This window comes from Mixophyes fleayi, chromosome 1 (assembly GCF_038048845.1).
Source record: "Mixophyes fleayi isolate aMixFle1 chromosome 1, aMixFle1.hap1, whole genome shotgun sequence".
In the NCBI taxonomy this organism is placed as follows: domain Eukaryota; kingdom Metazoa; phylum Chordata; class Amphibia; order Anura; family Limnodynastidae; genus Mixophyes; species Mixophyes fleayi.
In genome coordinates, this window is record NC_134402.1 from 357,503,827 (window position 1) to 357,525,495 (window position 21,669).

The following is a 21,669-nucleotide window of genomic DNA, read 5'->3' on the forward strand; positions in this document are numbered from 1 at the left end:
ATTTTATATACTAATTTATTTATTTTTATTTGTAATTGCCATGGAAAACAACCACTAAGGGATGGTTAACAAAATACTGTACTGCAAAGTCCTTCACTCAAGCCTACATACAACAATGTTTATATGCTTAGAGCTCAACTCTTGGGTATGTAATGAACAAATATGGGGGAGGGGGTGACATCTTAGGTTATGTGGTATCCTGTGCTAATTTTTTTTTTAAAAAAATTGTATCCCTCATTATAACTCCCTGTGAGACCAAACCAAGATAAAGCATTTAAAGTACGTCAGTACAGTAGTATTACATAACACAGCAAGAATTATGCACATTATTTTATTTTCAAAAATATAAAAAAAAATATATTTCACAGGTACACATCAAAACATGTCACCAGGCTTATTGAATAAATACACTGGACGTTTTTAGACATGGTGCAGTTCCAACCACACTGATAAGATGTACTTTTAGTTTCCGTTTTCCATCCTTGATTACACTGTGAAATCCTTCGATGTCTCTCTATGGTGGAAAATTAGGATAGGAAGCCTTGTAAGGTGGAAACCGCATTTAAAGTGCAATATGTTTTTTTCTTTTACATGGAAACTAGAAAAATACATGTTTTATAAAGGTTTCCGGGATGTTAAACAAGTGTTAAAGGTCTTACTCAAAGTAGCTGTAGTAACAAAGTTGCCAATATTCAGGGGGGGCATAGGCTTATGCGTGGTGGGCTACTAGTGGGTCTACCTATTATTCACAGTGGCGCACGCAGGGGGGGGGGGGTTTCTGAGTCTCCAGAAACCCCCCCCCCCCTGTGCTAACTAAGTGGCCGCTATAGCTGCACTGTCCTATACAGTAGCCGCGGCGCTGCCAAAGAAGCGTCCACGGCAGTGCTGTAGTGTATACAGCACCGCCGCGGACGCTTCTTAGACAGCGCCGCGGCTGCCGTATAGGACAGCGCTGAAGAAATGGAGCTGCTGCGCATGCGCAGCAGCTCTCGCGGGTGGTGGGGGTTTTTTGGGTCGGGGGGGGGGGGGGGGCGGGGAGAGACCTCCCCCCCCCTACCCCCCGACAATCCTCCGTTCACCCCTGATTCAGGTCTAAGAATCACAGGCAGCAGCAGAGCCTGTAACAGGTAACACTTTTATAAAGTCATATATAGAAGTGAACAATTCTCTGGTGGTCCACGGTCCACAAGAAATATAATTTTACCAACGAGAGCAGCACTCAGAGCTCAGTTTAGTGGAATGCATTTTCCATTATATATTGAAACAACACTTGTTATCATTCATAGACAGGCATTATCTGACAAAATCCCACAAATAATGTGTCCCTTAAATTATTACAAAATCTTGTTTAATTATATGGTCTAATTATATTGTAATTCATTAAAAGTCTATTATCATGAAAAAATGGTGCTCTGTGATATAAATATAGAAATGTGCCCTGTAATCAAAGTTACAAGAATTGAAGTGCAAAAGTTTTTACTGCATTTCCTAGACTAGGATCCCCTGTATATATAGGTCCCCTGTGTATGGGTATCTACGAGAGGTATCATATGGCAATATCTATACAAAAAAACAGTTATTAAATGCAGCTCAATAGCATCACCCCTAAAAAAACAAAAAACAGATGAAGAAAAACAAAATCAAACCCCAAGACAAATGATTAAACTTAAGTGCATCGAAAATAGGCATTAAAAACCCAGATTTAACATGTGACATTTGCATAGGGTAACGTACAATACGTAGAGCTATCACTTACTGGTCATTATTTGAGTTAACTAATGAAATATAACACATTCAAATTTCCATTTCAGAAAAAAAGGTTTGTTAAGAAGTACAGCCGGCTGCTGGGAATATCCCATTGAAATGTGTACAGAGGCATTAAGCAACAATATGTTTAAAGCACGGACAAAGTTTTGTCTTTGCTTTTAAATGAGTGTTCTCAAGGCTTCTTGCAGTATAGTGTTTTAAGTAGCGAACATGTTCTTCAATGCTGGAGGTAATGTTGAAATATCTGAAATGCAAATGTATGTGGGAATGTGTGTGTGTACAGGACCATTCACTTTTCATTAGAACTGCCCACATTAAAGATGCATTTAACATGCTTTAAGGATGCGCGTTGAATACAAGATTTCAACATCTGTATGTGCAAGCCCTATATTAAATACATTTGCAATAGTAATAGACAAAGATTCACAGTGTACTTTACATTTAAAAAAAACAAAAAACAAAACAAAAGACTTGGCCTCCTTAAGAGAGACTTGGAATGTTACAGTTATTTGGACCTTGTGCACACGATTTGTGATTACATCATCCTGCTTATAACACAAGACCATAGATGGCATCTGAGTGTGCAATGATTTGTTCCATGACCTCTCCCATGTTGTGTCTCATAATTCTAACTAAATACGAGTTATCCAGTTACTCCTTGGGTCAAGGGTTTGGTCCATTATTATCCTGTAATGAAAATTAGTGTCTGCTTACATCTTTTGATAAATAAAGATGACAACTTATCCAACACAATTAGGGCCTAAAGAAACTGGACTGAACCAAATCTGTATAATCTCCGACACAAAGATGACACTAGGGTCTCCATGAATATAGGAGAATGTTGAGAGCAATGAAAGGTTGTGCTCTGGTGTAGAGATGAGCGAAATGTTTGAAACCACTCGGTCGATTATTCGCCTCTTTGCGTGTGAGTTTCACGGGCAGAATTTGTCCTCAACCTCGGAACACGGCATAATGATATGACCACGATTGTTATTTTCTAACAAAATGCAAATTTACAAAGACAGTGCGGGTGGTTACACAAATGCGGAACTCACAATGTGCATCACCGGAACTTAATACATCTGTGAAATGGCCTACTGTGCCGTGAAACTACTTGTCCGCTCATCTCTACTAGGGACGGTCTTCACTGCATTCACATAATACACACACATACACTTTCAAAAAGAGTACTTGTTGATACATTTGACTCTTTTTTCTTATGTTATGGGGTTTTTTTTCCTTTCATTTGGTGGATGATGGGATATTATTGAAAAATTTGTGATAGGTCATTTCTGTCAATTTGCAAACTTTTCTATGGTTAATGTTATTTTGCCAATACACCTGTACAAGGACATATGTTGAAGTGGGGGGTTGGGTCATACTGGAGACCAATGTGTTTATTTTTCTTTAAATGATTGGTGGAAGGATTGCCACACTATTGACAAAGCGCACACACACACACACACACACACACACACACACACACACAGCTAGTGAAACGTAAAAAAAGAGAAAATCTCTTACCAATTCCTCATAATCTTCCACGTGTTTAAATTTCTTTTCTCTGTAATAATGCCTTTTCTTAAAGAAATGGAAGACAATGATGTCACACAGCACAGTTGCCTAAAAAACAGTAACAAACTCCATTAAAATTGTGCACAGCCTCCAAATCCTATTCACATAGATGGATTTATTAGGTAGCCTTTCCCCACCCAACCTCATCTACTGTAGGCTTAAAGACATATTCTAAATTGTTACAGTCGTCTTAATATTTTCTATCTTAGTCTTAACATTAGCACTATTTTTCTCCCATGCATTCTTAAATTCTTTTACTGTTCAAGTACAAGGAGACTATTTCATGGAACTCTACGAAATGTCTCCCTTATATTAGCTTTCATCTTCCGCCATCAAATTTCCTCTTATTCCTCTTTCTTACCTTCAAATCACTTGAGCTATAAACTGCAGGTTCCTTTGCTCAGTTGTAGACATTAGATCACCATTCATTCTGTATTCTGCCTTTGGATTTGTGTCCCATATACATGTTTTATATTTTGCTGCATTAAATTTAAAATTCCCCATTTTTGTTTATTCCTCAATTTTCTGTAAATAGCTACACATTTGTTTTACCCCTTTTGGGGTATTAACCATGATAAAAATCTTTGTACCATCTGCAAAAAAGACACATTCCCTTGTAGACCACAAGTAACATCACTAATAATAAATTACATAAAAGAAGACCCAGTACTAATCCACTTGTTACCTGCCCTTCGTCTGAGCTGACATCATTGACCACAATAATATGATTTTTCTTGTTTAGCCAAACATTTATCCATTCCACTATCTTTCAATTGACTTTTAATTTTTATAGTTCAAGTATCACCTCTTCAGAAAAAAATATATATTTGCGTCTACACCATCTTTCCCCTCAAGTGTAAGCAATGCCATTGAAGTAAATATTACGTGGTACTTAATGACACATGTAGTATTTTAGATCCATCTCAGATACTGACCTGTAAAATCATGAAATGTATGCCGAGAATCCTAAAATACATAACATACCTCCCAACAAATGTCCAGCATTTTCTACATATCTATATATAAAATACAATGTCTATATCGTGGGATCCCTTACTTTGAGTGCACAAAGTTATTAATTTCTATTCTATGGGACTGCAGTGGGGGCAAATGCTGAACCTGTAACACATTCAGAACATCTTCTCCGAGGTTTTTATATTCTGTGCATGGACGTTCTGTCAGAGACAGTGCTCCATAAACAGCATGTTTTTAAAACTCCATCCTAACCTAAAATGAAGTTATAGGTAAAGTGCAAACAGTTAAAATAAAAACTGATAACTAACTTTTAAGCTGTGGACTGTACTCTAGATACACCATTGTCCCCAATGGGTCCAAAACGTCAACACTTCATTCCACATTCTTCTACTTGTTCAACCCTTTTGAAATCAGCAGAGTTGTTATAGATACCCGTCCCCAACACACTTCCCAGTCCATTCAGTAGAAATGGAAGTTCCTGGGACCTGGGGTGTTTTATAGATAACTTTTTTTTTTTTAAAACAGACCTACCTAAAAGAAGAGAAGAGAGTGGAGGGCAGTACAGATCTATTAGACTCTTTGGAGACCCTGACAGACCCAGCAAATAGAGCGTAGCAGGTAAATAAGTTTTTACTCTGTGTATACGAATGTTTTGCTTTGGGTTGAACTCTTCTTCAACAGAACTTACCAAGTGGACAACAGGTTTAATATTACCATTTATTCAATGCACACTTGATTAATTTTACCAGGAAACTGTAAGAATGGGCAACAAAACTGGTCCACACAAAACTCACCACCCCAAGCAATGCAACACCAGATCCAATGTTAATCATCGTAGGAATGATGTCAAATTTTCCTGCCTACAAAATCAAAATTTAATCGTCAACAACAGGATTTGTGATAGATCTTAAGGTGTCTTAAACAAGGCATCAGTAAGGTCCGATTAAAATACCTCTGTTATTCATCAAAATGAAAAGGAATATGGTGCATCGATAGATTTCAAAGTACACAAGTACACATATATACACCCTATATACAGCCGATATAGCCCTCTGTCTGCCACCCAATCAGTTGCTAAAGATACAGGTGTGACGAGAGCGGAGATTCACAATGGTCACACCCACTACAGAAAGAGAATGGAGAGTTGTGAAGACACCAAAGGGATGAGTATCTCCTGAAGATTTCAGTTTTTTTTGTTACTTTATAGGTAGGTTTAATTTGTAGTGGGTATTAAGTTATATGCATATTCATAATCCCTCACAGTCACCCATAATACGGGGAATGAAGATGACAGGAGAACACGAGAGACGAGATTGTGAATGGCTATAGCAGTTTTAAATAGTTTTTACTGAGCGGTAACAAAAACTACACTGTCAATACCCTACCGCCACAACCCTCAAGATTCACATGGAACGGTTTAATCATTTTCTTGCAGAAGATAAGAAAAATCAAAACAAAAAAGGAAGTAAAATGACAGTACAGGCACAGACTAGGGTATGATATCTTAGTAAATGTGCACAGACACACTCTCTGCTCAGAATACAACACAGCGCCATCTTCAGGACAAGAGGAGGTACATGCTCTCTCTCTCATTTAGATATAGATAGAGACTAATAAGGTCTATATATTGTCACAATATTTATTAGCAATGCCCATTGTGCTGCATAACTGTACACAGAGTACAGATCTAACTGGTTATTAAACAGACGTAACTGTGCATTAATTATAGAGGCACACATGTCGGACTTACTGTTCCAAAAACAAGGATGTCAAATCGTATTCCATAGACTTTCATGAGAGTTCTTGAGTCCACATTCATAGAATCCTTGTAATATTTTGCAACCCTGAAATGTGGGTGTTAAATAAGTTACACGATAACCCTATATTCTATTTCACATCTATTACCTGAGAACTGAAGATACACCTGTTGCCTACATACAATGACGGCAACCATATTGTGGCCCGAACCAATGTGCCCAAGAATGCAGCCTATTCATTCCCTAGAAACCAGTGACATAGCGGAGGCAGGGAGTGAACAGGCTGCACTGGTTGTTATTAGGCCAGTTCACAAAGTGATTGCCTCACTGTGGCTGTACTGTGACGGGTTCAATAAGTATGTGTTATATTACAATAGGGTAACAGCACCAACTGTAATCAGTTTAAGGCCAATGATGTGCCTGTGGCTTGTCATCTACAGGATTTCTCAGAACACTGAAACCACATGAGAAGTGCACACGAGTGTGTAATACTCTCAGATGTTCAGTTCAGCCGAGTGAATAAAACACTCAGTGCATCAAAGTAACAATTCAATGGGTCCTGCAAGCCTTCACCAATCTATGTTCCTACATCATTACACCCCTACCCTCAGCACACCACCTGTCCCATACACATGAACTTACTTGTCTATAGAGGTGTATTATCCATGTGTGTATGACATTTCTAATGCTCATACAATCAATGTTCTATGTTTGAAGCTATACATTCCAAGTATCATGATTAAACTGCATTGTTCTTTCCTTTACCAACACGGAAACATTTGTACACATGGCCATTTGTACATCAAGGATTATAAAACATTTTTTTATCTGTATTAATGCTAATCAACAAATGTTTCATTATAGCTCAGTTGATATTTTTTGCTGCAGTGTTCACAGTGGAAGGCTGTGCTCGGAAAAACGTTAATATCACAGCATCAAGTTCATTTTTCTCCGTAAAGTAAAAATAAATACTTGGAAATGGTGGCAAGTAGAAACAGGCTTACCCAGAAATTTAGAATAAGCACTTCAAATAATTTAGCTTTTCTCTATGAAAAAAATATCTTAATATTAATTAACACATATACCCAAAAATGTGCAGGCTAATGCTGGTGATGTGTAAGCAGAGCCGTAACTTAGAATTCTAGCGCCTGGGGCGAGAAAGACAAATGCCGCCCCCCTAGCACTCAATTTTAACCAAATGAACCTAAAATACTCCTAAATTGCGCCCCCCTTCAGCGTTGCGCCCTGGGCGATCGCCCCTGTCGCACAGCCCTAGTTACGGCCCTGTGTGTAAGTCAGTGTATTTTGTCATTAATCCTCCTGCCCTGTATCCTGTTCAGTGTTTTATATTTGCTTACCTGAAATTATATCCGGGAGACACATTGTGATCCAGTTCTCTGTTGTCCAAACGTCGAAATGAGTACTTTGGAACACAATATGTGTGTTTCTTGTCCAGATCACAGTTCCAGCTAATCTGAATTCCCATAACTCCACCCTTACAAAACAAACAAAAACAATATATTGAAGCACAGTGCTTTGCAACTAAAGGTAATGCTTAATTTAGGAAATTGCTGTTATGAGGCAATACTCATATTTGGCTGTGTCTTGCCTTTCACTGTCTTCTTGTCGCGGAGAGGAGATAAGGGGATTATGAGACAGTGACAAGCAATAATATTCTAATAAATAGTAAGTTCAACAAGCAGCCTTAGAAACATCTTTATAGAAGCAAAGTACAGTTCTGCAACAGGAATATTTTACATTAATACGTCAAATATTTACAATAGGAATACAAAGGTGTCAGTTAGTGTGCCTTTGACGTCTAGTATGCATGTTGCCACATAAGTGAATGCTACATGGTTAGTGTATGTATACAGGGTTAAGCAAGTCCAAAATATGAAAGGAAGATTCAATATTATACCAAAACAAATGATGCTTTATACTAGACATAAAATATGTCTAAAAATATTTAGTGTCAGCTAATACCAAGCATTACCAAGACACCTAGAAGCTGAAGGATATCTCAAAACATTGTTTGAATATGAGACAATCTGTTACTCAGAAGCATATACAGCATTTCAGTTCTTAAGGGAGAATTTATGATCCTCTGAATCACCTGTATAGCCATGTCCTGGAAGGATTCTCCTGCCTCCTCCACTAGGCTGCCCAGGCGGAATATAGGGCAGAACGGATGGCTGGCACGATCATACACGCAGGTTTTCAGGTAATCAGCGCTTATATTTGGCAAAATGTTTCTCCTATAAAATAATCCAGGTAAACATTAGGTTCTAAACACAAGTCAGCTGCCTGTCTGTGAAGGGAAAGCAAGTGCTATGTTAATAATCACACAGTAAACAGCAGGGGGAGGTTGGAAGCGATGTCTTCAGACTTTTTATGCAATTTGTAAGTGCTAATACATGCAATAGTTATTGAAACGTTATTAAGCACATCCCGTTTTGCATAAAAGTCTATTTGCATAGACGATGACCAAGCTTGGAAGGATCATACGTATTCTTAAGGGCAGCGGAACAGGTGCAGTAATGTGTCTCAACTGCACAAAACCGTATTTAGTTTTGCAGACCAAGATAACTGAACGAGCTGGCAGAGGTAGAGACGGCACATGAAGCTGCTCCTGATCTACCTGGCACTTGGGGACTTCTAAACTAATTGCCAGAAACTAGTGCTTGTATTTTTAAGCTTAGTAGTCTTTTAGACAATGTCAGAAATGTTGTATTGTATTTTTAGGATAAAATTTGCTAATACGTGACAAAAAATGGCTACACAATTGTTGATTCAGTCAGTTTAGCAAATGTAGACAAAAACAATCCCGGATTTGCCACATGTACGGGCTGCCACCAACTATGAGATCAATGACATCAGTCCTGGCCAAAATAAATAAATAACAAATTCAGCAGATAACCGCTATTAGTACATGGAAGAAGTCATTGGTCGTTTGAACTAATTAGGGCTCAGTTAGTCACGTTAATTGGCCTTGCTGCCAAGTGACCAAATTTGACCAATTGGGCCATCCAGGTAAGTAACCAAATTTAACACAGATCCATATTTACATGTGTGAGGCCAACTTAAGTGCAGACTTGTAGATTATATCTGTATAAATAGCGAGTTCTGATGTCATCACTTCACTGTGCATTACAAAAACGTGTATATAAGATATTTCATATGCCATCATACTATATGGTATATGCATTATATCATATAGTATGATGGCATAAATTAATGTGGTTATTAGAAGCCACTTTTTATTTCTGTATAACAGCATACAGTCTACAGTCTCATGCTATGACACGGTCACATAACTGCACAGTAACTTGTAATATACATACAGTATTATCCATAGCATTATTCCATATATCACACATTCTCTCCTATACAAACACATAGTTATTTTTTTACTCTAAATAACAGGTTGTAGTTTATTTGACACTTACTTGGAAAAGTTAAATTTAGGGTACCAGATATTATTTTTTATAAGAACCGTGAAATTTTCAGCACCTTTGAGGAAAGCAGGTCTATAACAAGAGATTGCAAATTAATTCCAAAAATGAGTCAATAAAAGTATAAACACAAGGGCAAAAAAAAAAAATATAAAGTTTCTTTTTGTTGTTGCTGTAAATCACCAGTCAGTGGCATCACTCACTTGGGAACTTCGGTGTCATTTTCCACTGGACACCACGCAAACACTTCACATGTTCTGACAGTATCATTATATCTCACACATTTTCCAGTCTGTACTCCTGTGTGGTAGAAAACAGGAATTCACAAGAGTATTCTGGGTAAAAACATCTAATCTATGATATTCAGAAGTTAAACAGCTTAGATAGCATTATTCTAAGCAAAGTATATGGCAAATATGCCCAATACTATGACCAAAATAACTAGATAATCTTACACATATATGTCTCATTAATGCAATCCTATCTGATTTAATAGTACCTCATAAATGGGTAGAGATCATGCTGACCATCTGTTCCAGGAATGTTTATCTTGTAGTTAATTGTCTATTCCTTACTCATCATAAACACAGCTGCTATCTTCATGGTTCTACTACACCCCAGGCTGCACACTCTGCATTTACCCTGTGCTTGGGTTATCCATAACAGTCGGGAATAGTTTCAGATGCCATATTCAGACCCTTCTGTTCCATTCAACTTTTTATCTGCCAAATCACTCATTGTTGCCAACTGTCAGTACATAGTGCTCGAGGTGGGTCGGTATGTGCTGGTATGACATACCAGCACTTCTTCACCCCACTTCCTTCCAGGCAGCCAGTAAGTACTTACTGGGGGCGGCGGCTACTCCCTTCTCACTGACTGTCGGGGCCGATGTTATCACATCTGAGACGGTCAGTGAGGAGCGGCGCAGAGAGGAGCCAGCACACTGAGGAAAAGCCAGAAAAAAAAAAGGAAGAAGAGAAGAAGGTCATAGAAAGGCAAGTAGAGGACAGAGAGGGCATCAGTGTGATGGAGGAGGGGGCACAAGTGTAAATTCCCTAGTGAGAGGGATCAATAGGAGAAGGAACAGGGATAGATAGAGAAGATCAAGGAATCATCATCATCATCATCATCATTTATTTATATAGCGCCACTAATTCCGCAGCGCTGTACAGAGAACTCATTCACATCAGTCCCTGCCCCATTGGAGCTTACAGTCTAAATTCCCTAATATATACACACACTCACACAAAGACAGACAGAGAGGGAGACAGACAGAGACTAGGGTCAATTTTTGATTGCAGCCAATTAACCTACCAGTATGTTTTTGGAGTGTGGGAGGAAACCGGAGCACCCGGAGGAAACCCACGCAAACACAGGGAGAACATACAAACTCCACACAGATAAGGCCATGGTCGGGAATCGAACTCATGACCCCAGTGCTGTGAGGCAGACGTGCTAACCACTAGGCCACTGTGCTGTAATAAGGTAGGAGCGAGAGAAGTAGGATGCGAGGCCTGGGGGAGAGCAGGGAGCGAGGGGGATACCCATAATGAAGACAGGGGCACATAGGAACAGAGAAAGGAAGCAGATATGGGAAAGATAAATGGTAACATGGAAGATATAAAGGACAGGTGGAGGGACACGGAGGAAAGGTAATTGGACACAGGAGCGGTAAGGGACACAGGATGGATAGCCTTGCATCATTTAATATGTTTTATATTATACTATATAGTGGAAAAATGCATCTAATATTAATTTTACTCTATCAATACCCCTAAATCTTCGGGGCCTAGGCGGCCTCTTTCCTAATACTAAGGTGGGCCTGACTGAAACACCCAAGTGTATTGGGACGCCTCTTTCCCATGATTTTCTAGTTCATATGAGGGAGGGGCTTCAACAATACCACTGCCTGACTGAAACAAGGAAGCAATAGAGAAGGGTTTTTTTTGCAAGAAATTGAAGCCACTACTACATAAGTGGCACAGCCTCAGTAATAGCTTAATTGCAGTGCACAGTTACTAAAACACATAGCATTACTAATGTGCCATAGCCATTATTTAAATTAGTTGATGCTGGCAGACTTCCTACAGTTTGAGGGACACAGTGAGCATGCTCTGCCAGTAATGTATAGTATATGTTCATACGCCTTAATACCTGCCCAAAGTATACAGCCATGTAAAAAGAGGGTTTCAGAACAAACTATATACAGCTATGACAAGCAACAAAGATTACTTTGTATTGTCTGTTCAATTTGCAACTGTGTGTAAAGAACAGGTTACAAATAGGTTTGGAGAAAGAAAAGGGGAGTAATCCGCACAGAGTTATGGATATGCCTCATATATCTATCTAGATCATTATCAGGATGAGGGGGTTCTCTTCCCATTAGATGAAACATAAAACAAAAAAAGGGAGAAGAAACAGAAATGGGGTTTTGGAGCACTCCTAATCCAAAATGAATAAAATTGAAAATGTCTCATATTACAGCCGCTAGCATGTGCTGATGATAGTTGGGAAACACTCAGATGAAAACCAATAGTTATAATACTAGGGTAATAATTTTGTTGTACAGGGCAAATGCCTTTATTCGATTTGATAATAATATCTTAATAACATATCTCAGTTGAGATTTGACAAGATCTCTTAATGAACAAGTGAAATAAAAGAGAAAAACATCGTGAAAATAGTGCAAAAAATGTTAAAAACACTACCACAGAAGGAGGAGCCAGAAAACTAGCTCGGGTATGTGTTCATCTATTATTAATTATCATGGTTCAAAAGATCGTCAACCCCTAATATGAAAGGGGGATATTGACGGACCAAAAGACTTTCAAAAATGATATAGATATGAGACCAGTTAATCCCTCAGTGGATATGATAAATAACTGGTCATGGAAAAAATACCCTGCTAAATAAATTATGGTTAGATATACTGGTGCAATATGTATATGCAAGTAATGTTACTTGCTATAAATATCTCCCTCAAACATCAGTATAGCAGTTATCCAATATAGCCTTGACAAATGGACTATTACTACCACTAGATATTAATAATTGTATCTTTAATTCACCAGAGCGCTAATGATAACAAATGGTTGTTTACATATTTGTAATATATCATTAGTTCACTAGAGCGCTAATGATGACAAATGGTTGCTTGCAAACAGCAAATATCAAAAAGTGACCTGTTTATAAAAATTCTGAGGTATAAAGAATATTGGGCCCTTTAATAATTTGCCCCATATTTATACTATCACTTTATTATTATATATTTATTGTTGGTTCATAAGAATGCTGATAGTAGTGGGTAATCACTTGTAAACTAATAGTGTAGCAACTGCCCATTAGGACTCTATGGGGCATATTCAATTAGCTTTCGGATTCGCGGTAACGCGCGTTACCGCGAAAAGTGCGCGTTCTTGCGGGTATTACGGTACCGCATGAACGCGGATTTTCGTTCGCAACCCTATGGGCTGCGAACGAAAATCCACGTTATTGCGGTAACGTGTATTACGTTTCGCGGCTGTTCCGGCGCGTTACCGCGAATCCGAAAGCTAATTGAATATGCCCCTATATATGAGAATTATGCCCTTCAGTTATTTTTATGTTGGTTCACAAAAATACTAATGGTAGTGGAGATTTCTGCTGACCTATTAATTTTGTTTGATGAGATAGGAGTCAGAGCTCGGACATTTGCAAAAATACAACTAGGGAGACAGTTGTCTACATTGTTGCTACTCAGCAAATGCGTTAAATGTTTCTGCTAGAAGTTGATTGCTTTTTATAATCTTATTTTCAAACATAAGCCCACAAACCCACAGGCTGTTTTCTAGTGTTTTAAATATGTGTTTTTACTAGCATTTAGGACACCTTTGTGTTTACATGCAGTAAAAGCAAAAAGTAGAATAAGCAGCGTTTATAAAACGCAACAAAAGCTAGTCAGTATGGTAACACTAGAAACAATGGTATTGATTGTTATAACCTTTAACATGTGTTAAATTTTAGGTAGGAGCCCTATGGGAGCATTACATTTAACAATATATACAAAGAAAGAGAGAAAGGGGTATGTTTCTGGAGGGGCTCTCTAAGATGCAGGAGTAAAATATGATCAAGTTTTTTTGATTAACCTAATTTTAATAAATTAGGTTAATCTCCTGGTTACTTGTATATGCTTTTAATATTTCGCTACTATCCAAGTGTAGTTGTGCATTAACTGGACAAACGTGAATTAAAAATTGCAGTAAAAGAATGCTGTGCTCTATTATTTTCCAATAAATTATTCTTAATTCATAATAGTAAGGCTCAAAACATTTCATCACATATAGATTTAATCTGAATGTCCATACCATTAGGGTTGGTTCTGCTGTTTTTAACATTTCTTGAGTTTATCCCCCCCATATACTATTTTTAAATCTAGTGATTTAGACATTTTTGATTGTCAACTTTACTACCCTGTCCACATTTTAACAGTGTTGACCTTATGAGCATGTAGACATTGTGACAGTTGACCTCATAAGTCTGTCAATATTATCTCTCTCGACATTTTGGTATAGACAATTTCACTGTAGACTTTTCAACTACATCCCTTTCCTATTCTAAAAATAATACAGATTCTATCACTATTAATACCCTCTCTGGGGAATGTATCTATCAGATCTTCCATACAGACTTTATTTCGGAGAGACAATCTATATACGATTGACGTTCAGTTTAAAATGTGATGAAATATATGGAACCTTACCATTTTTAATAATTTATTGAAGAATAATATCGATACAGATAATAGAGCACAGTAGTCTTTTACGGCAAGTTTTAATTTATGTTTGCACAGTCAATGCACAACTACACTCTTATGCGTTTTTAATATTTCACTACTATCCAAGCAATCAGGAGATTGAGCTAATTTTAAACAAGTTATTAATAAAATTTGATTACGTTTTATCAACGTCTTACAAACCAGAATGCCACTCCAGAAACATATCCCTTTCCCTCATTCTTTGGAATCTGAAGGCCAAGTCAACTAGAACTCTTTGTCATGTTCCTCAAACCATTCCCGAACAAGTTTTGCAGTGTGGAAGGGCTCATTATCCTGCCGAAAGAGGCCACTGCCATCAGGGAATACAGTTGCCATGGTACATGGTCTGCAACAACATTTAGGTAGGTGGTATGTGTCAAAGTAACATCCACATGAATGCCAGGACCCAAGGTTTCCCAGCAGCACGTTGCCCAAAGCATCACACTCACATATCGCACATATATCAATGACCCTGTCGCCGGTTGTCCTTCCTTGGACTGCTTTTGGTAGGTACTAATCACTACATACAGGTAACTACACAAGATCTGCCGTTTAGGAGATGCTCTGACCCAGTTGTCTACCCATCACAATTTGGCCCTTGTCAAAGTCTGTCAGATCCTTGCGCTTGGGCACATCTGGGCAACCATTCCTTGCACAGCTACCTGTGCACTGGTTTTCATAAATGTCCTCAAATGAGTTTAAAACTGGCAATGTGATAAAATATAAACTGTGGAAGTATTATGGTCTATACAGAGTAATTTGAGAACATACCATTGCTGTGGGTGGTCACATAACCAGGGATACAGTTATGACTGGATGTGCATATTGTGGAAGAGTCTGGTTGCTGAAAAATAATAAATAAAAACAAACCACATTGTTAAGGGTACCTGAGCCAAAGCCCCACGTTACACCGGTTTGCAATACTAACGCACACACGGTATTTACTGCAGCTCTTGTGAATAAATAATGTCTGTAAAGATGCAACCTTTGTTTTTATAAGCTGCTGTCCAACGCTATGTTTATAATTGGATCAGTAGGACCCTGATACATGTCAGCTAGCAGTTTATAAGGTATAGCCCTATCCGTGGACATATCGGACACCACTGCCTATACTACAAGCGATACAGAAACATGTGGGACCACCCGAATTTGAGACCTAAAAAACACACGGTGAGTGAAATGAGCGAGATTCACATAATTATCTTATTCATCCAATCGTTTTCAGATGACTTGCGATCACCATCAGTTCTACCCTGTTGTGTGTGGGAGAAACACACAACATTCTGACCAGTGAGTCATTGAAATTTAATTTTTTTTTAAAATGTTAAAATTGGTCACTAATCTTTTGTTGATCAAGTAATGTATCAAATGTTAAATCATTGTGTGTTTGCCCAGCTTTGCATTAACAGAATAAGAAAGTGATGGGTATATACCCAGATGATATAAACGCACCTCAGCACAATGGTCTTGTGTTTGATTCGGTGTCAGAATTAGATTGGTCATCACAAAGACGGCATTTTCTTCCTGTATACAAGAGATGAAAATCAGTTTTTTTTTGTCTTTAAACAAAACCCTTCTTCATTCCCAACACAGCAATCACCTGAATCTATACTAATATGAGATGCAGTACACTGCATTAAGGGATACTTAGGGCTATACATATGTACATATAATTCTAGTTAAATATAAAAAAAAATATGTCAATGTCTTAACTTTGACCTTGCATTAAAGCACATTAACGCTGCGCCTGCCTAACACGTTTACTTGCTAAGGTACACCTCTCATTTAAACGTGTGATCGCTGCAGGGAACATAGAAATTGATGGTTATGCTCGTCAGAAAGCATATGTTTGTCTACAGGTCCATTGGGCATATATTATTTGGACTATAGCATATACTACTGTATACTATACTAATAATACACTTGGATAAGATGCACTGAGTGCTTTAAAACAATATCCACTCCTGGAAGTACTTTGAAAGAATTCAGATGTTCACTTATTTAGGATTAACCAGATATACAGACCAAGGAGGATTAAGAGTAATTAGGATGTTTTCGGTTTGGTATTCGATTTCTCAGATTTACACAACAGCAGTGAGAAAGTAGCCCTGTGCCCAGAATTCTGACTTTTTATGCCACATGTGAGAACTGCTCTATATACACGATATAACAGGGCCTTGTACAGACACATCATAATGTACATAAATGGTCAAAATAACAATTAAAAAGGTTGGCACCAACATACACAGACAAGTGTCTATGGTATTTGCTCTTGTGCAAACACAATAGTTCCTTTGTAAGGAAACTGTACTCACTGTCCAACTGTTTTGCTTTTTCCATTTCGCTTACTGTCACCACAAAATATTATATATCATCAGCTATTTATATAGCGCCACTAATTCCGCAGCGCTGTACAGAGAATTCATTCACATCAGTCCCTGCCCCACTGGAGCTTACAGGCTACATTCCATAACATACATACACAGAGAGAGAGAGAGACACTAGGGTCAATTTTGCAAGCAGCCAATTAACCTACTAATATGTTTTTATGCATTTGGAAGTGGAGTGACAGCATGAAAAATGTAAGTGAATGGAATTTGATAGTTTTACAATGAAGGCAGTAGGAGAAGTGGCGGTAGGCACCAGTATGCCACCATATACTAGCCCACTTTGATATACATAGATCCCACTGCACAAGTCCAACAGAAAAAGCTTTCTATGTAAACGAAACAGAACCACAACTCAGTATATTAGTGCACCCAATGCCTACCCACAGTGGAAGCAGCCACTTTGTGAAATGAAAATGATGCCTTGCAATATACTATGAACAAGTGCCATCTGCTCATATTTAACAAGTAGTGGGAGAGCAAGGCACAGATACAGTGCAAGTACGGCTATAAAAAACACACATATGTATATATATATATAATATATATATATATATATATATATATATATATACACACACACACACCTATATGTATCATCATCATTTATTTATATAGCGCTACTAAAATTCCGCAGCGCTGTACGGAGAAGTCACTCACATCAGTCCCTGCTCCATTGGAGCTTACAGTCTAAATTCCCTAACATACACACACACACACACACACACACACACACACACACACACACACACACACTAGGGTCAATTTGTTAACAGCCAATTAACTTACCAGTATGTTTATGGAGTGTGGGAGGAAACCGGAGTACCCGGAAGAAACCCACGCAAACACAGGGAGAACATACAAACTCCTCACAGATAAGGCCATGGTCGGGAATTGAACTCATGACCCCAGTGGTTAGAGGCAGAAGTGCTAACCACTAGGCCACTGTGTATGTATATATCTAGCAGACAATGGGTAACACACCCTTTATACACAATAAACAAACATAAAATTATATAGCTTTCCAAGTCGAAGGTCACCACGAACGATGAGTTTGTGAGTAAATATAATTTCTCCCATACCAGTTTAATTTCCAGAAGCTTGAGTAAGTCACCCAGAAAAAGCCTCCTTTCTGCCTAGTCCTGGTGCCTCCCATAATTTTGTAAATAAAAACAAAATTATGGGAGACTTTAAGTCTACCCACGACAAAAGTCAAATTAACCCTATGCTTCCTTTTTGGTGCCAAATAAAGCAAAACAGTTATTTGGATGCAACAGTATTCTGGAAAACATGGATTAAAAGTAAAATATTTAAATGGCAAAAACTCTGGAGTGTACTTAGAAAAACATTCATCTCATGGCAGCCACCAGCGGCCACACGAAACAAATAGTCTCTTTGTGTGTTCAAGTGCATTTACATATATTAATACGTAATGGCAAATGTCTAAATGTAGTTTATTTCAAAGCTGACAAATTCAGGTTGCACTTTAATTATTTATTTTATGTAAAGCATTGTGAATCATGACAACAGTTTACAAATAATTTCAGTCTCAGCTTCACCCTTTCCAATACCATCAATGGCTTGTGCAGCAATGTGTATTGTATATAATATGTTTTTTAAATGTTATACAAACGAAATAAAATGATAACACAAAACTGGTTAGACAGCATAGGCCCACAATAAAGTAATAAATTCAGAGGAAAATATTATTGCACTGTAATGTATCTTTTCTAAGACTTTAATGCCCTTATCCCAAATACATTAAAAAACAGACTTGTTCTAGTATTCTGAATGCTAGTAAAAGCATATAAACAGGTGGATGGGAACTATTGGTTCATATGACGCAATACTCACAGGTGCTTACAGCCAGGAGCGGTGGAAGCATCTTGTGAATGTTGCATGGTCCAGTTACTTGCGTTCACTAAAGCCATAATTACTACCAAATGTTAAATACAATAAAAGCTCCACTCTAACAACTAACCATTTCAAGGACAGAAAAAAAACAGAAGTATAGAGACAGAGGCGGAACTAGTAAGCTGTGGGCCCCCGTGCAGGGAGGCGGGAACTGGGGCCCCCGATCTTCTGCATCTGCCATGCAGCGGGCTCCATTATCTTCATGGGCCCTGGTGCACTACACCTGCCGCACCAATGGTATTTCCGCTACTGTATAGAGAACAAACCTGAGCAGGTATAATGTAATCAGCGACATCCCAGATCCTAAAGCCCAGATCTGACGTGTTTGTCACAGCAACTCCCTTCACTTTGGATGTTACGGAGCTGACCACAGTGTCGAATTCCTGGTAGCCTTTCTCCCAGACAAACACCCACCTGATAAAGGAGGAGACACAGATGTGTATTAAGATGTGGAATCTTGGAAGAGACGTGTACGGTGGTGGTTTTGGGGATATTATTATGTGAGGGATGGGGTGTACTGTGCTTTGTAGGTTGGATTATAGGGTGTTGAGCAGAATTGAATCCTGGAGCCCTAGAAGGGCAGTTTGCACACACAGCATTCTGGGTCTTCAGAAGTCATTGCAGTGTCAGCGGTCACACAGCAGGGAGCTCACTCTTCTAACCACGTACACAGCAGAGGGAAGCAGCATGGCCTGTATCTACATAGTGCACAGCAGCTGGGGGGCGCTAAGGGCCCCCCTCAGCTGCCAATCTCTATAGCAGATGACACCTCTGTTACACCAGAAAGTATGCCACTAACTATAAGTGTATGTGCTCTCTTGTGAGTACATCAACAACATACAGACAGATGCTTATCCCAGACACCCTGTGGAGTGTACAGTGTCTACGTGCCCAGGATGAAAGCTAGTGACACAGGGAAAATACAGTTCTGTTGTATAGTGGGTTCAAGTGGTGCCTATATAATAGTAACAAGAAAAAACAATTTTCAATAGCATGGGTTTGGTTATTAATGGCACACATTATCTGCTGGGGTCACCTACATGAAGGCAGAGGTGCACAGAAGATAGAATTCCAGGTATACACAAACTTGTCTATAATTAGCAGGGGCAGGCTGGGCTGATGGGCAGGGGGGCAATCTGGCCCCAGGCTGGTCTCATAGTGAACTGCCTTGGGCTGGGTCACCAGCATTTTTTTCCCATTTAAATCATCTGTCATCTTGCCCCCCCCCCCAGGTTAAAATTTGCCAGCCCTCCCCATGATAATTATTAAGCCCACCACCAACCAGAAAGTCTAAATCTGCCCCTGTTTGTAAAGATACAATTAGAGTATCCTTTATATAGCATTAAGAGTAAAGACGGACAAATTATTGTGCAACACCTATGCAAAGAACTGTACTTGATCAGTAAACCTGACCACAGGGCAAATCCCTTTTACTTTGTCCAAATAAGCTGCCAGGTATAGAACTGAAACATATGGCAAGAACCGAGAGCAAGAACGTATATACACGATGTCTCATAATGCACCATTCACTGATTTTCATTGAAGACTATACAGAATATAAAGCCAAAATATACAGCTAAAGCAGTAAGTACAGTAGAGAAATAGAAAAAAAAAAGTAATAGAACATTTAATATAACTATCATACCCAATGACATAAGCAAGGATAACCAGCTGGACGACTCTGTTCAACAATCCAACCTTCCTGCTCTTAATGAGCGCTATACGCGGGGTGCTGTAGTCAAAGATACAACTGTACACCTCCCGGCAGCAGCCCCCACAAGACATGACAATGGAAGATAGAGGAATACGAGGCTGGGAGGACTTCTGAACTTCCAGGTGGTCATATGACAATTACACATGTAAGGGATAAGCTCCACAATGATGGGCGGAGCTGGATTCAAATCTTCATCGCCACCTACTGGTTTGTCGTGGAATTTTCGAATAATCCTTAATCACTGATTCCGATCAGCGACCACGAGTGAAAGTTTAGTGTTTTATCAGATCTTCACCACAGTTTAATTTACTTTACATGTTCATTTTCAACTTGAGTATATATGTTTAATGGCCCATAGTTATGTAAGGGGGCACAGAAATTATATAGGTTTCAAAACAAAAGTCAAAATCACTGGCGAGGTGCATGTTATTTGTAATTTCTGACTGCCAATAAGATTTCATATTTTATTGATTGCTTAATTTTTTTTACTATAAATATGTTTTTTACCAGTTGTCCGTAAATTTGCTCCCAGTAAACATGCTCTCAGATTATTTACAAAAATAGAAGATAATACTTTTATATTTCAACATTTCAACTACATAAGGGTTCTGAATAATCTATAATGGTTCCCCTATATTTGTAAATAGCACTCTGCGGTGATCTTCATTCTGTTGAAGTTTTTCTTGTTATAATCCCAGTAAAATAAGATCTTGTTTTTATGGTCATGGCTATGTGAGTTTGATAAGTGGCTAAACCTATATGCATTTATATTGCACTTTTTTACTTACTTGCTATGTAACACAACCAAAAAAAAGACCACCCTTTTGTTCATTTGTACTTCTTTGTTAATAATTTTCAGTGGACTCTAATATGGTAACAGGTGCCACAGATTAAGAAACAATGTAACCATCCAAGCACTCTTAAATTGTTAAAAACCAAGTTTATTGCACGTTCATGCCATGTCCCCCTATGGGCAGTACGCCCTTTCCTGGTTCACTAGCGCAATGTGTCCCCCTTCTACAGGGCCGGTGCAAGGTTGCTCGGCACCCTAGGCAAAGATCAGACCACCGCCCCTCCTTCCCCCAATACTCACTTCCCAGCCCCTCACACACTTGACATTTGTAATATAAAAATAATAACTTATCTCCCCCAGGCTGGCCAGTGAGGCTGCCGTCCAGATGCACTGATGTCCTGCTGTACTGATGGCTGATGCAGAATGCTGTCCATGCTTCACTGTTGCCCAGGAGGAAACGCAGGTGAAAGAGTTAACTTGGTTTGTTCAGAAAAATATTGTTCAGGGTTCAAGCCTACAGCTTTGCAAGTCACAATAGGCTTT

The 21,669-nt window shown here is 38.7% G+C and overlaps 1 protein-coding gene across 1 annotated transcript; it reads right to left on the bottom strand.

Moving 5' to 3' along the window:
• Positions 1 to 315: 315 nt before the first annotated feature.
• Positions 316 to 20,477, bottom strand: LOC142095355 (P2X purinoceptor 4-like). The gene is made up of 13 exons (XM_075178308.1): positions 20,265 to 20,477; positions 18,886 to 19,033; positions 15,771 to 15,842; positions 15,090 to 15,162; positions 9,730 to 9,826; positions 9,521 to 9,601; positions 8,188 to 8,329; positions 7,433 to 7,569; positions 6,068 to 6,161; positions 5,112 to 5,177; positions 3,292 to 3,390; positions 1,080 to 2,454; positions 316 to 739 (listed from the first exon to the last, which is right to left on the bottom strand). Exons 1-12 carry the CDS (start codon positions 20,402 to 20,404, stop codon positions 2,431 to 2,433), a joined length of 1,173 nt encoding a protein of 390 aa, XP_075034409.1. The 5' UTR covers positions 20,405 to 20,477; the 3' UTR covers positions 316 to 739; positions 1,080 to 2,430.
• Between the last annotated feature and the right edge of the window lie 1,192 nt (positions 20,478 to 21,669).